Source organism: Oncorhynchus gorbuscha, linkage group LG03, assembly GCF_021184085.1.
Source record: "Oncorhynchus gorbuscha isolate QuinsamMale2020 ecotype Even-year linkage group LG03, OgorEven_v1.0, whole genome shotgun sequence".
Taxonomy (NCBI): Eukaryota; Metazoa; Chordata; class Actinopteri; order Salmoniformes; family Salmonidae; genus Oncorhynchus; species Oncorhynchus gorbuscha.
Window position 1 is genome coordinate 35277629 of NC_060175.1, and position 14028 is coordinate 35291656.

At 43.8% G+C, this 14028-nt stretch overlaps 1 protein-coding gene across 1 annotated transcript in view; it reads right to left on the reverse strand.

Annotated features, from left to right (window-relative positions):
• LOC124031275 (receptor tyrosine-protein kinase erbB-3-like) overlaps positions 1-14028 on the reverse strand; it is a 64048-nt gene that overhangs the window by 2563 nt on the left and 47457 nt on the right. The window contains exons 12-27 of the mRNA XM_046342337.1: positions 13358-13575; positions 13098-13230; positions 12883-12976; positions 12449-12603; positions 12300-12353; positions 12021-12162; positions 11785-11904; positions 11520-11618; positions 10564-10749; positions 8768-8917; positions 8415-8490; positions 8140-8286; positions 4580-4677; positions 4198-4359; positions 3943-4002; positions 1427-1691 (exon numbers count right to left, since the gene is read on the reverse strand). Of these exons, the coding sequence (XP_046198293.1) occupies positions 1427-1691; positions 3943-4002; positions 4198-4359; positions 4580-4677; positions 8140-8286; positions 8415-8490; positions 8768-8917; positions 10564-10749; positions 11520-11618; positions 11785-11904; positions 12021-12162; positions 12300-12353; positions 12449-12603; positions 12883-12976; positions 13098-13230; positions 13358-13575 (2159 nt within the window). The remainder of the gene's footprint in view (positions 1-1426; positions 1692-3942; positions 4003-4197; positions 4360-4579; positions 4678-8139; positions 8287-8414; positions 8491-8767; positions 8918-10563; positions 10750-11519; positions 11619-11784; positions 11905-12020; positions 12163-12299; positions 12354-12448; positions 12604-12882; positions 12977-13097; positions 13231-13357; positions 13576-14028) is intronic.

Genomic DNA, 14028 nt, shown 5'->3' on the forward strand with positions numbered 1-14028 from the left:
AATTGCTGGACTATTAAGCGCACCTGAATATAAACCGCAACCACTGAATTATAAAAATATATGTATTTTGTACATAAATACGCCGCACATGTCTATAAGCCTCAGGTGCCTACCGGTACATTGAAACAAATTAACTTGGTCACTATCTTCCTCCTCCTGTGCACTGAAACCACTGAAGTCATCTCCTTCGGTGTCGGAGATGAATAGCCTAAGAATTGCTTCATGCGATGTTGGATCGTTTTCATTGTCGCTCTCGTCACTTTCATCTGGAGGCAAATACCCCGCTGAGCTCATGCTGCCCCTTCAACACACAGCAGTTCAGCCTTTCGAAACCCGTTGATGGTGGATTTTTTGACAATGCTCCACGCTATCAGGACCCACTGGCAGACTTGACCATAAGTTGCTCTTCGCATGCAGCCCGTTTTAGTGAAGGATTTCTCCCCACTTGTCATCCAAGACTCCCACTGAACAAGGAGCACCACCTTAAATGCACGATTTACACTGATGTCGAATGGCTGCAAATACTTTGGGCCATCTGCTTTTCTTCCCTCTGAAAGCCTTTGTTGTCTTTTTGCACTGAGTCAGTTCCTCACGCTGCTGTTTCCAACGTCTTATCTTCGACTCATTAAGGCCAAGCTCCCGTGCAGCAGCTCTCTTTCCTTTTCCAACAGCCAGATCGATCGCCTTCAACTTGAAAGCTGCATCATATGCATTTCTCCGTGTCTTTGCCATGATGAGTGTGACAAAATGACTACCGTAATCAGAATGATGGGAAGTTGAGCGCGCACAATTTTACGTCACATTATGTGACGGTGCTCAGTTTTTTAGCGGCATGAATCTTGTGAAAGCGGGAAAAATCCATAAATTAGCCGCGTCATTGTATAAATCGAGAGGTTCAAAGCAGCGGCTTATAGTCCGGAAATTACGGTATATGGAAGGAATTAATCGAACAAAAAGGACCAATTGTGATGTCTATGGGACATATTGAAGTGCCAACAAAAGAAGCTTGTCAAAGGTAATGCATGTTTTATATTTAATTTCAGCGTTTTGTGTAGTGCCTGCAGGGTTGAAATATGTTACTCTCTTTGTTGACATTGTGCTATCATCAGATAATAGCTTCTTATGCTTTCGCCGAAAAGCTTTTAAAAATCTGACATGGTTGGCTGGATTCACAACGAGTGTAGCTTTAATTGAGTATCTTACATGTGTGATTTAATGAAAGTTTGATTTTATATCATTTTATTAATTTTCTGCGCTGCATTTTCCCAGTTTTTTTTTCTCCAAGTGGGACGCAACCGTCCCCTATACCATAAGTTAATGAACATTCATAAATGCAATATGGTCAACAGACAGAAAATCAAAGATAGATGTTTCTATGCATATTGTGTGGTATGTTGGTTTGCGTCATCTATCTCTGGTATATCACCTCTCTCTGGGCTGTCACCTAGTCCGGGGAGCATGTATCCGCTCTGGTCCTTCTCCCCCTCTGTGTCATGGGAGGGGGTCTCAGACATGCTGTCCCTCTGGGACATGTAGGCACTGTCCTCCCGATGCCGCTTTCTCCGCATGCTGCCAGCCAATAAAAAGTATTCACTCATCTCCAGCTCCACCACAGTGCCCCGCCCTTCAGAACTCTCTGACATGGTGCGGGCGGAATTGAGGCGAGAGCGGGACGCTGACGGCCACACCATCTATACAGGGGAAAAGGGGATATAATGCAATATGAGTGATCAATCCTATAGGATTGATATAGGGTGGAAGACGTGTTAGCATGTTCACGTTTTCATGTACACTCCTATTCAAAAGTTTGGGGTCAATTAGAAATGTTCTTGGAAAGAAAAGCCATTTTTTTGTCCATGAACCTTTTTGGGATAGGGGGCAGCATTTTCACTTTTGGATGAATAGCGTGCCCAGAGTGAACTGCCTCCTACTCTGTCCCAGATGCTAATATATGCATATTATTATTAGTATTGGATGGAAAGAAAACACTCTGAAGTTTCTAAAACTGTTTGAATGATGTCTGTGAGTATAACAGAACTCATATGGCAGGCGAACACCTGAGAAAAATCCAACCAGGAAGTGGGACATCTGAGGTTTGTAGTTTTTCAAAACTTGGCCAACCGAATACACATTGAGAGATGGATGAGGTTGCACTTCCTAGGCTTCCACTAGATGTCAACCGTCTTTAGAAACTGGTTTGAAGATTCTACTATAAAGGAGGGGCTCATGAGACCTCTTTGAGTCAGTGGTCTGGCAGAGAGCCTTGGGCTCATGACGCGTGCTCCCGACAGAATTACCTCTCGTTCCAGTGCTTTTTCTGAAGACAAAGGAATTCTCCGGTTGGAACATTATTGATGTTTTATGTTAAAAACATCCTAACGATTGATTCAATACATCGTTTGACATGTTTCTAAAGGAACTTTGAGTTTGTCTGGATGAAGTGCCTGCGCCTCATGAAGATGGATTACTGGTCTGAACCCGCTAACAACAAGTGGCTATTTGGACATAAATGATGGAACAAATCAGTCATTTATTGTCGAACTGGGATTCCTGGGAGTGCCTTCTGATGAAGATCAAAGGTCCTTGAATACTTATGGTGTTGTTTCTAACTTTGTTGATTCCAAAATGGCGGATATTCCTCTGGCTGTTATGGGTTCTGCGCGCCAGTCTCTGATTATGCTTTTTCTGTTAAGTTTTTTTGAAATCTGACACAGTGGTTGCATTAAGGAGATGTCTATCTTTAATTCTGTGAATAACACTAGCATCTTTTATCAATGTTTATTATGAGTATTTCTGAAAATCACCGGATGTTTTGGAATCAAAGCATTACTGCACGTAAGGCACCAATGTAAACTGAGATTTTTGGATATAAATATGCACATTATCGAACAAAACATACATGTATTGTGTAACATGATGTCCTATGAGTGTCATCTGATGAAGATCATCAAAGGTTAGTGATTCATTTTATCTATATTTCGGCTTTTTGTTACTCCGTTGGCAGAACCCCTGCCATAGAAAGGTTAACAAGTAAATAAATAATAACACCAGAGTAGGCAGAGTTGCAAAGAAAAAGCCATGTCTCAGACTGGCCAATAAAAAAAAGATTAAGATGGGCAAAAGAACACAGACACTGGACAGAGGAACTCTGCCTAGAAGGCCAGCATCCCGGAGTCGCCTCTTCACTGTTGACATTGAGACTGGTGTTTTGCGGGTACTATTTAATGAAGCTGCCAGTTAAGGACTTGTGAGGTGTCTGTTTCTCAAACTAGACACTAATGTACTCTTCCTCATTTGTGCACCAGGGCCTCCCACTCCTCTTTCTGTTCTGGTTAGAGCCAGTTGCGCTGTTCTGTGAAGGAAGCAGTACACAGCGTTGTACGAGATCTTCAGTTTCTTGCCAATTTCTCACATGGAATAGCCGTCATTTCAGAATAAGAATAGACTGATGAGATTCAGAAGAAAGTTCTTTGTTTCTGGCCATTTTGAGCCTGCAGTCGAACCCACAAATGATAATGCTCCAGAAACTCAACTAGCCTAAAGACGGACATTTTTATTGCTTCTTTAATCAGAACAACAGTTTTCAGCTGTGCTAACATAATTGCAAAGAGTTTTCTAATGAACAATTAGCCTTTTAAAATTATAAACTTGGATTAGCTAACACAACGTGCCATTGGAACACAGGAGTGATGATTGCTGATAATGGGCCTCTGTACACCTATGTAGATATTCCATTAAAAAATCTGCCGTTTCCAGCTATAATAGTCATTTACAACATTAACAATGTCTACACTGTATTTCTGATCAATTTGATGTTATTTTAATGGACAAAAAAATGAGCTTTTCTTTCCAAAAACAAGGACATTTCTAAGTGATCCAAACTTATGAACGATAGTGTATCTTTGTACGCAAAATGGTCATGGTTCATCTCCAGTGACTGACCTGAGGGTTATCCAGTCCTGGGGTCATAGGCAGGTATCCAGCCTGACTGCTGTGAACACCCTGAGGTGAATACAGAAATGGGACAGCACAGGATGGGGATTAGAGGGAAACAGGCTACCCAAAAGGTGGTTCGATCTACCCATGTTAAATAGATACGGGCCAGGGGTTTTCCTAGATAGGTCACATGATCCGGAAAAACTTGTGGCTCCTTGTACAGTGTATGAATATGGAGATATGCCTCATATGAGCCCTCACCCTGTGACTGTCCATTCCTGAAAGTCTTGAGAGACTCCTGGCCTGTGACCGGTAGAGAGGGGGCGTGCCGTCCTCATCCTGGTCCTCCTGCCCCGCCTCCATGTCATCCAGCTTTGTGCTTCGTTGGTGAGATACATCTGAGGGAGAGTCTGACGGGCTTCCCTGGTGGAATGCAACTTCAGTCATCATCATCATCATCAACAACATTATTATCCTCATGAGCTGACATTTGGTTTGGATGAACAAGAGTGTGACTGTCAAGTAAATGGCAGTCTTTGGACTGTAATGACTGGCATTTGGGAGTTGAAAAGCACATTCTTAGCATATAGATTTGTAGGGCTACTGGTAACTGATTTCTCCCAAAGATGGCATTCTGTCTTACCTTGATTACAAGGTACCTCGGCGGGTCCCTGGCCATTCTGGTAAACTCATTGGCCAGTTCCTTGAAGGTGGGACGGACATTCTCGTCAATCATCCAGCCTGTAAATGATAATAATGCCACGTGAGTCCCATTGAAAATAAAGTGCCAGTTGTTTGTGCATTCTTTATCAACTATACTTTCAGATCAAAACTAATTATTTCAATGTAATACATCCAGTGTACTCTTGTGACATGTGGGTGAGGACATGTGCAGCACAGTTCTGGACATATTGTAGCCTGTTTAGGCACTTGGCAGATGCGCCAACAAAAAGGGTGTTAGAATAGTCCAGACGGGATGAAATAAAGGCGTGTAGGTGTCGCTCAGCTGCAGGTTGTGATCGCATTAGTCTTAACCTGGCAATGTTCCGTAAATGGACATATTAAACTTTGGTCATACTCTTGATGTGGGCATCAAACGAGATCTGACTGTCAAATATCACACCCAGGTTGTCATCTGACTGGAGGGGAGGACACCATCAATATTGAGGCTGTAGCTGCTGATGTTGTTGATGATAGAGGTCGTCTTTTTGCAGTTTAACTGCAGGAAGCTCAACTGCATCCATGTCTTGATGTCCTGCAGGCAGCTGACCAGGAGTGCAGTGGGCATTGGAAGTAGGGGTGCTGAATGAAAAAAATATATTAAATTTAAAAAAGTAGATATTTTAGTGTACCCTGCATGCACAACCCATGTGGAATTCCAGGTCTCTGGCAGTGTTTCGAATCTCAGCCTATGCTGCCCTTCAGTCCCTTGACTTTTTGGCCCTGACGGAGACCTTGATCTCCCCAGGGAACACTGCTACTCCAGCTGCTCTTTTTTTCTCTCTCATAGTCCGAGAGCATCTGGTCATCACGGTGGTGTCACGGGTCTACTCATTTCTCCTAAATGGAGATTTTCCATCTCCTCATTTGAATTCCATAATGTCACTGTCACTTGTCCACTCAAGCTTAACATTATTGTAATCCATTGCCCACTCAATGAGCTTGACACGTTGATAAGCTCATTTCCAGGCGATGGCTCGCCGCTCTTCGTACTTGGCGACTTCAACCTCCCAACGTCTGCCTTTGATTAATTTCTTTCCAACTCTGTTTGTCTCGCTTTCCTCCAACCCTAACCACAGCCCCTACCCAGATGGTCATGCGCCGTTGCAATCTTCACTCTCTCTCCAACTACACTCTCCTCTGCTATCCTATAATCTCTCCATTCTGCTAAACCCTTCTCCCTCCTGTCTCCTGATTGTGCCTCTTCATCCCTACTCTCCTCCCTTTCCGCATCCTATGACTCACGCTGTCCCCTTTCCTCCCGGCTGGCTCTGCCTTCACCTCCTCTTCTGTGGCTGAGTGACTCATTGCGAGCTCACAGGATAGGGCTGCGGGCAGCTGAGCGAAAATGGAGGAAACTAAACTAATCCTTTCAATCCTCTACCTTCTCTTCCTCTGTATTCGCTGCTAAAGCCACTTTCTGCCACTCTACATTTCAAGATTCTGCCTCTAACCCTAGGAAACTCTTTTCCACCTTCTTCCTGCTTAATTCACTACCCCCTCCCTGCTATCTCTCTGCATATGACTTTGTCAACCACTTTGAGAAAAACTAATCATTCACTCAGCCTATTGAGTCTACTGATCTCACTCACACAGAACTACCCTATAAGGTGACGTGTAAAGGATCTGTGTCTGCCCCACGTAGTCTCCCTAAAGGTGTCCCCCAGAGCTCGGTTATGGGCCCTCTCCTCTTCTCTCTATACACCAAGTCACTCGGCTCAGTCATATCCTTACATGGCGTCTCCTATCATTGCTATGAAGATGACATTTAACTAACTTTCTCCTTCCCCCCCTTCTGACACCCAGTTGGTGACACGCATCTCTGCGTGCATGGCAGATATCTCAACTTGGATGTCGGCCCACACAGGCTCAATCTCAACAAGATGGAACTGCTCATCCTCCCGAGGAAGGTCTCCCCGCTCAAAGACCTCTCCGTCAAGGTTGACAACTCCAGTGTCGCCATCACAGTGCAAAGAACCTTGGCGCGACACTGGACAACCCCCTGTCATTCTCTGCAAACATCCCAAGCATTGACCTGCTCCTGCAGGTTCATGCTCTACAACATCCATAGAGTACAACCCTACCTCACACAGGAAGCGCCGCAGGTCCTAATCCAGGCACTTGTCCTCTCCTGTCTAGACTACTGAAACTCACTGTTGTCTGGGCTCCCCGCTTGTGCCATCAAACCCCTGCAGAACACTGCAGCCTGCCTGGTTTTCAACCTTCCCAAGTTCTCTCATATCACCCCACTCCTACACATACTCCACTGGCTTGCAGTTGAAGCTCACATCCACTACAAGACCATGGTACTTGCCTACGGAATAGCAAGAGAAACTGCCCCTTCCTATCTTCAGGCTATGCTCGAACCCTACACCCCAACCTGAGCACTCCATTATGCCACTTCAGGTCTCTTGGGAAGCTCCGGCTCCAAGCTCCTCTGTCCTGGCACCCCAATGGTGGAACCAGCTTCCCCCTGAAGCTAGGGCAACAGAGTCCCTGCCCATCTTCCAAAAACATCTGAAACCCTACCTTTTTAAACAGTATCTTAAATAATCGTCCCCCCCCCAACAAAAAAAATACATACAAATTAAATAAACTTAACCAGCACTAGCACTTGAGGCACCCCCCTATCGGACTACAATTGTGTGTGACCTACTAGGAACAATGGCTACAAACTTGTAGCGATCAGTGAGATAGGACCTGAATAAGTTCAGGACAGTGTCTGACAGGCCAAGGGCTTCCCCATGCAGTTTAGCAGGATAGTGTGGCTGACCGTGCTGAGTGCTGCACCGAGGTCCAGCAGTATGAGGATGCTGGCAGCCCCAGAGTCAGCATTCATGAGGAGGTCATTAGTGACCATTATCATGGCAGTCTCAGTGTTGTGTCTAGCTCTGAAACCCAACTGGAAGGGCTCAAGTAGGTTGTGAGTGGCAAGATGGTTTTGGAGTGGGCCAGAAACAGCTTACTCAGGAAGGGCACGTTGGAAGGGTCAGCTCCAAGCGTTTTAAGTACTGGTGTGACTGCGGCCAGTTTGAGCTGAGGGACACATCCACTGATAATAAACTTGTTGATAATTTCAGTGAAGAAAGGCTCCAGAGCAGGTAAGCAGGTCGTCACAAGGGAGGTGGTAATAGGGTCAAGTGAGCTTCATTGTCCTAACCAGCTTGACTACATCAGCTGTAGTGACTGTGGTGAAGGTGGAGAATCTTGACTCAGGGAGGGTAGGACTTAGTAACTCAACTACTGGGGCTGGAGAGGGCAGGATGGTGTTATTCATGTTTTAAATTTTGCTTTGGAAGAAGCACAGGTATTGATTGCACCATTCTGGGGAGACTGAGGTAGAAAAATTGTTCACAGGTTGGAGGAGCTTGCTCACAGTAGATAACAGCACCCGGGAGTTACCACTGTTTCTTCGGCAGAGTGGCTAGAGGGATAACTAGGTATATTGGTATTGAGGGTTAAGGAGAGAGGGTGGTCACTCACACTTGACCATGACCATGTAGACATCTATGGTGCAGATGGGTGGCTGGGAAAGACGCTCGCCCTTCTCCAGAAGGTCTGGCACTTCTTGTGGACGCATCACCGAGTAGGGCTCCGCCCCATATGACATCATCTCCCACACTGTCACTCCTGCAAGACAGAGAAATATAGACACTGTAAAATTATGGTAATTCAACATACACACAAGTACTTTGAACTTACCGTTGATATAAAAGTCTATAAAAGCACATGAAACCCACACACAAACAGTGACTCACCATAGCTCCAGACATCACTTTGATGTGTGTATCTGCGGAACAAGATGCTCTCCAGAGCCATCCATTTAATGGCCGTCTGTGATGAGAGAGACAAGACAGGGAACTATGTCACCATGAATTACATCGAGTTCAAAGCCTGTGGCCATTGGAAAAAAACATATATTCGTTAGTGTTCATGGCAGCAATACAAAACACGTATAGAAACAGGGCATTTATCTAGTCAACATCTCACTTAAGACAAATGACAGCAGATGCTTCTAGCCAATTTTGAGCAAAAGATAAATAATAGGCTGAGACATTATCCATGTCTAGTTTTTCCATGTGACCTAATGAGGATGTCAACACACTTTTACCTCATTGTAGAAGTACTTTTTGTCATCGGGATAGAGCAGGTCTGTGATGCCGTAGTCAGAGATCTGGACCATGTAGTCACTCTTCAGGAGCACGTTACGGGCTGCCAGGTTTCTGTGGACCATCATGTGTTCCTGCAGATAGTACATACCCTGACAGGGGAGAGCACACACACCTCAGTCACATACACTTCTGCCATATACAGTGCCTTCAGAAAGTATTCACACATCTGACATTTTACAAATGTTGTTAAGTTACAAAGTGGGATTAAAATGTATTTAATTGTCCTTTCTTTTGACAACGTTCGACACACAATCCTCTGTAATGTCAAAGTGGAAGAAAAATTCAATGATTATAATTACCTATGGCAGCGGTTATAGCTGTGAGTGTTTCTGGATAAGACCAAGAGCTTTCAATAACTGGATTGTACAATATTTGCAATAAATACATTCTTCAAGCTCTGTCAAGTTGGTAGTTGATCATTGCTAGACAGCCATTTATTTTTTATTTTCAATCCGATTTAAGTAACTGTAACTAGGCCACTCAGGAACATTCAATGTTGTCTTGGTAAGCAGTATATGTTTGACCTTGTGTTTCAGGTTATTGTCCTGCTGAAATGTGAATTTGACACCCAATGTCTGTTCTAAAGCAGACTGAACCAGGATTTACTCTAGTATTTTTTCTGTGCTTAGCTCTATTCTGTTTCATTTGATCCTAAATAACTCCTTAGTCCACCCTAGTCCTAGTCCCTAGTTTATCAAAAAAATAAATACAGCAATCACGTAATACTAACATACATTATTCCTCTGATAAATACCCATAACATGATGCAGCCACCACCATACTTGAAAATATGAAGAGTGATTATGTGTTGGATTTTCCCGAAACATAACGCTTTGTATTCAGGACAAAAAGTAAATTTCTTTGCCCCATTTTTTGCAGTATTACTTTAGTGCCTTATTGCAAACAGGATGCATGTTTTGGAATATTTTTTATTCTATACAAGCTTCCTTCTTTTCACTCTGTCATTTAGGTTAGTATTGTGGAGTAACTACAATGTTATTGATCCTTCCTTAGCCACTGGCGTGACTGGTAGTCCCAAAGGGCAGTGCACAATTGGCCCAGCGTCGTCCGGGTTTGGCCGTCATTGTAAATAAGAATTTGTTCTTAACCGACTTGCCTAGCTAAATAAAGGTTAAATTAAAAACAAATGTAAAAATATTATCACAGCCATTTAACTCTGTAACTGTTTTAAAATCACCATTGGCCTCGTAGTGAAATCCCAGAGCCGTTTCCTTCCTCTCCTGCAACTGAGTTATGAAGGACGCCTGAATTTTTGTAGTGACTGGGTGTATTAATACATCACCTAAAGCGTAATTAATTTTAAAAAAAAATAGTTGCCCTTCTTTGCGAGGCATTGAAAAACCTCCATGTTCTTTGTGGTTGAATCTGTGCTTGAAATGTACTTCGACTGAGGGAACTTAGAGATAATTGTATGTGTGGCGTACAGAGATGAGGTAGTCATTAAAAAATCATGTTAACCACTATTATTGCACACAGTGTGAGTCCATGCAACTTATTATGTGACCTCTTAAAGCAAATTTCTACTCCTGTATGTTTTTATGCTTGCCATAACGAAGAGGTTGAATACTTATTTACCCAAGACATATCAGCTTCAGGCTGTAACACAACAAAATATGGAAAAAGTAAAGTGGTGTGAATCCTTTCTGATGGCACTGTACATAATCACTCACCCGCTCACCCAACCAACCACACACACACACACACAGTATCTCACCTTGGAAATCTGCACACACCAGTTGAGCAGCCTCTGTGGGTCCAGGCTGTCCCTGTGGTGCCTGATGTGCTCCAGTAAGGACCCCTGATTGCTTAGCTGGGTGACCAGCTGGAGACTAGCACCTGGACAGACACCTAAGAGCCTGACGATGTACTGGTGGTCCAAGCTACCCATCACCATCATGTGCTGCAGGGGTTATCAGAAAAAAATCTAACAGCATTAATAAAAGTTTATTTTTCCCCCAGAGATTCAGTGTTTAATAGTTACATGTACATGGTTGCCGGTATGATTACAGGGTAAAGTGAAAATCCTAGGCCTTGAGCTCCAACATGCAGAACGAAGTGAAATAAAATAATGAAATGAAATTGTAATAAAAAACAACAATATCAATATAAATAGCACTATATACAGTACAAGTCAAAAGTTTGGACACACCTACTCATTCAAGGGTTTTTCTTTATTTTTATTATTTTATACATTGTAGAATAATAGTGAAGACATCAAAACTAGGAAATAACACATGGAATCATGTAGTAACCAAAAATGTGTTAAAAACATCTAAATATATTTTATATTCTTCAAAGTAGCCACCATTGATGACAGCTTTGCATACTCTTGGAATTCTCTCAACCAGCTTCATGAGGTAGTCACCTGGAATGCATTTCAATTAACAGGTGTGCCTAGTTAAATGTTAATTTGTGGAATGAGTATGTGTGTCCAATCTTTTGACTGGTACTGTACATCATAACAACTGTAGCTGTGATGAATAAATAAATGTCCATTGGGATGGAAGCTGAGGAAAGACTATGGGGTGGTAATAACATATACATATTAACAACTGTAACAGTGATGTATGTCGGTGGGGTGCAGCAAGAGTCAAGGTAAGTGGGTATCAGGTCAGTATGCTTTAAGGGGCAGGGGTTCTTGAGAGTGGGTGTGTGAGAGTGTTTTCTTACCTCTGTGATCTCATGGAAGGTATTTTGCCCCATTCGATCATGAATAGTCTTTATGGCCACGGGGATCTTCACTGAGTCTCCCTCAGGAATCCAAATGCCCTGAGAAACATGGAAAAGAGAGGGGGAGAGGGGTTACCTCACAATGAAACGAAGACAAGTAAGGTAAGTAGCACAATACATGTAGGGCCTACGGGAAAATCAGAGAGGTGCAGGGTGATGATGATAATAGGGGCTTTAAGAGGGCGACGGTTGATGATGTAAACACCTTGTGGACGGAGCCGAACACACCGGTGCCCAGTAGCTTGATCTTACGGAGTTCAGTGACCTTCAGGATCCTGGCATGAACTTTGACCACTTTCTCACCAGGGTCCAAAGGCTCAAAACTCTACAGACACATGCACGTCATGCACACAATTAATATCGACACATATCAAGACAATAGACTACACATACTCTTATTAAGAGATCCTAATTCTCTCTCTCACACACAAACCATCCCACCTCTCCACTCTCCAGGTATCGCCTCATGGCTCTCTTGCGCCGGATGGCAAGACCTCGGCGGTACAGAACACTCATCACAAATATGGAGAAGCCCACTATCACTGCTGCCAAAACTCCCAAAACTATTCCTGTAATGGATTGGCTGGAAAGAGACACATGTATCAGCCAATCAGCACCTGATATACAATAATGAATAATGCTAGACTAAACAAAACTTACAGTGAGGAGAAATCAGGTTGTCAGTCACAGGTAGAAAAAAAATATAGAAACTACACTCACCCATCAGTTAATCTGGTAGAGTCCAAACAGTCCCCAATTCCTGGGCCTGAGCAACTGAAAACACAGAGCAGAGAGATATTTAACACACACGCACACACACACACACACACACACACACACACTCCCCCATTCTCTAACTCGTCTCTCACCCCTGGGTGCAGTTGAGGTGGCAGGGCTCACAGCGTCTCTGCTGGTTGGGGTATTTAAAGATGAGCCCCTTCTCCCCCATCACTCCTTCAGGGCATGAGGAAACACAGTGAGGACCGTCCCTCAGACTGGCACACATCACACACTCATTAGCTCCCTAAAGAGAGAGAGTGAGAGGGAGAAAGAAAGAAAGTGAGCGAGCGAAGGAGCGAGAGGCAGAGAGGGCGGTAGAGGGGGATAGAGAGATGGAGACAGTTGACAATATCCATGTAATTGTGGTTCAAAATATTATCCACAAGGTGGCAGTGAAGCACTACATTTCAGATAGTCCTGAAAACCTAGAGACACTTTTCAACTAATCACTCTGAGCTCATAGAACTGTCTTTTTAAGATGCTTTGAGAGAGGTCTATGGGCAGATGTTAGAAGTGAGCATACCAGTCCTATGCAGGTGGGCTGTCCCTCCTGGACCTCACACTCCGAGTGACAGGGCATACACTCTCCCTTCGGACTTGTAAACTCACGCCCCTTCCTGGAGAAAAGCAGAGATTGAGATTGAAACATAGGTTAAACACATAGTCACGTACACACATTGAGACATACTGACAAATCCACATTATAATAAAGACACATTTTTTTGAATGAGTACTGACCCGGTGAGAAATCTGCACTGATTGACACAGGTTCCCCCCCGGCTATAGTTCTTACAGGATAGACACTGGTCTGGCCCAGGACCCCAACACCCCTCCGACGAACACAGAGGGTCACACATGTGCCCCTCCGCAACTACACACACACAGACAACAAATATGCAAAAAACTATTAGTAATTCACTAGTGTACCCGCAAAAAAAAAATGTATTTAATGATTTTGAAGATGTCACCCAGTCTCTCTCCTCTATCCCCCGTCTCACCACATTGGCTCTGGGGTCGGTTGTCCTTGACGTCGATGTTCTTCTGGTGGCGCTGTGGGCGGGAGCTACTACTGAAGAGGCGTGTCCAGTTGACGGTGTGGTGGTAGCATAGCTTCCTGTTTCCTGTGATGTAGACACCGCCGTCATTGATACTCTGCAGTGAGTGCAGCCCCAGGTAGGTCAGTGACGGGATACGCATCACCAGCAGGGCGTAGCCCCTGGAGAAGAGAAGAACACAGGAGGAGGAAGAGAAGCAAGGTAGAGGGATAGGGTGATGACAGGAAGAGATAGAGCCAAGAGAAGAGAGAACCATTAAGGTGGAGGGAATGGAGGATATTTCCCCAAAAATATGTACAAATGTATCTTGGTGCTGGGAACATCAATCAAGTCAGGAAAGTGAAGTAAATGAATCCCAGATAAGGCATTGCTGCTCCCAAACATGAATTAATTGTCTACATGTAGACAGAAAATGTGTGTGTTATTATGTATAGAATTCATATGCTATTGTGGTAGACTCCTAATAGCCAATGTGGTCATCAGTGGAGACTGCTCACGGGAGGGAGGGGAGGACCAGCCTCCTCAGTGAATTTCATAAACATTTGAAATGTAAAACATTAAAAAAGGTATTCAGATAAAACTATAGTATATACAATGACATGTCACCAAATAAC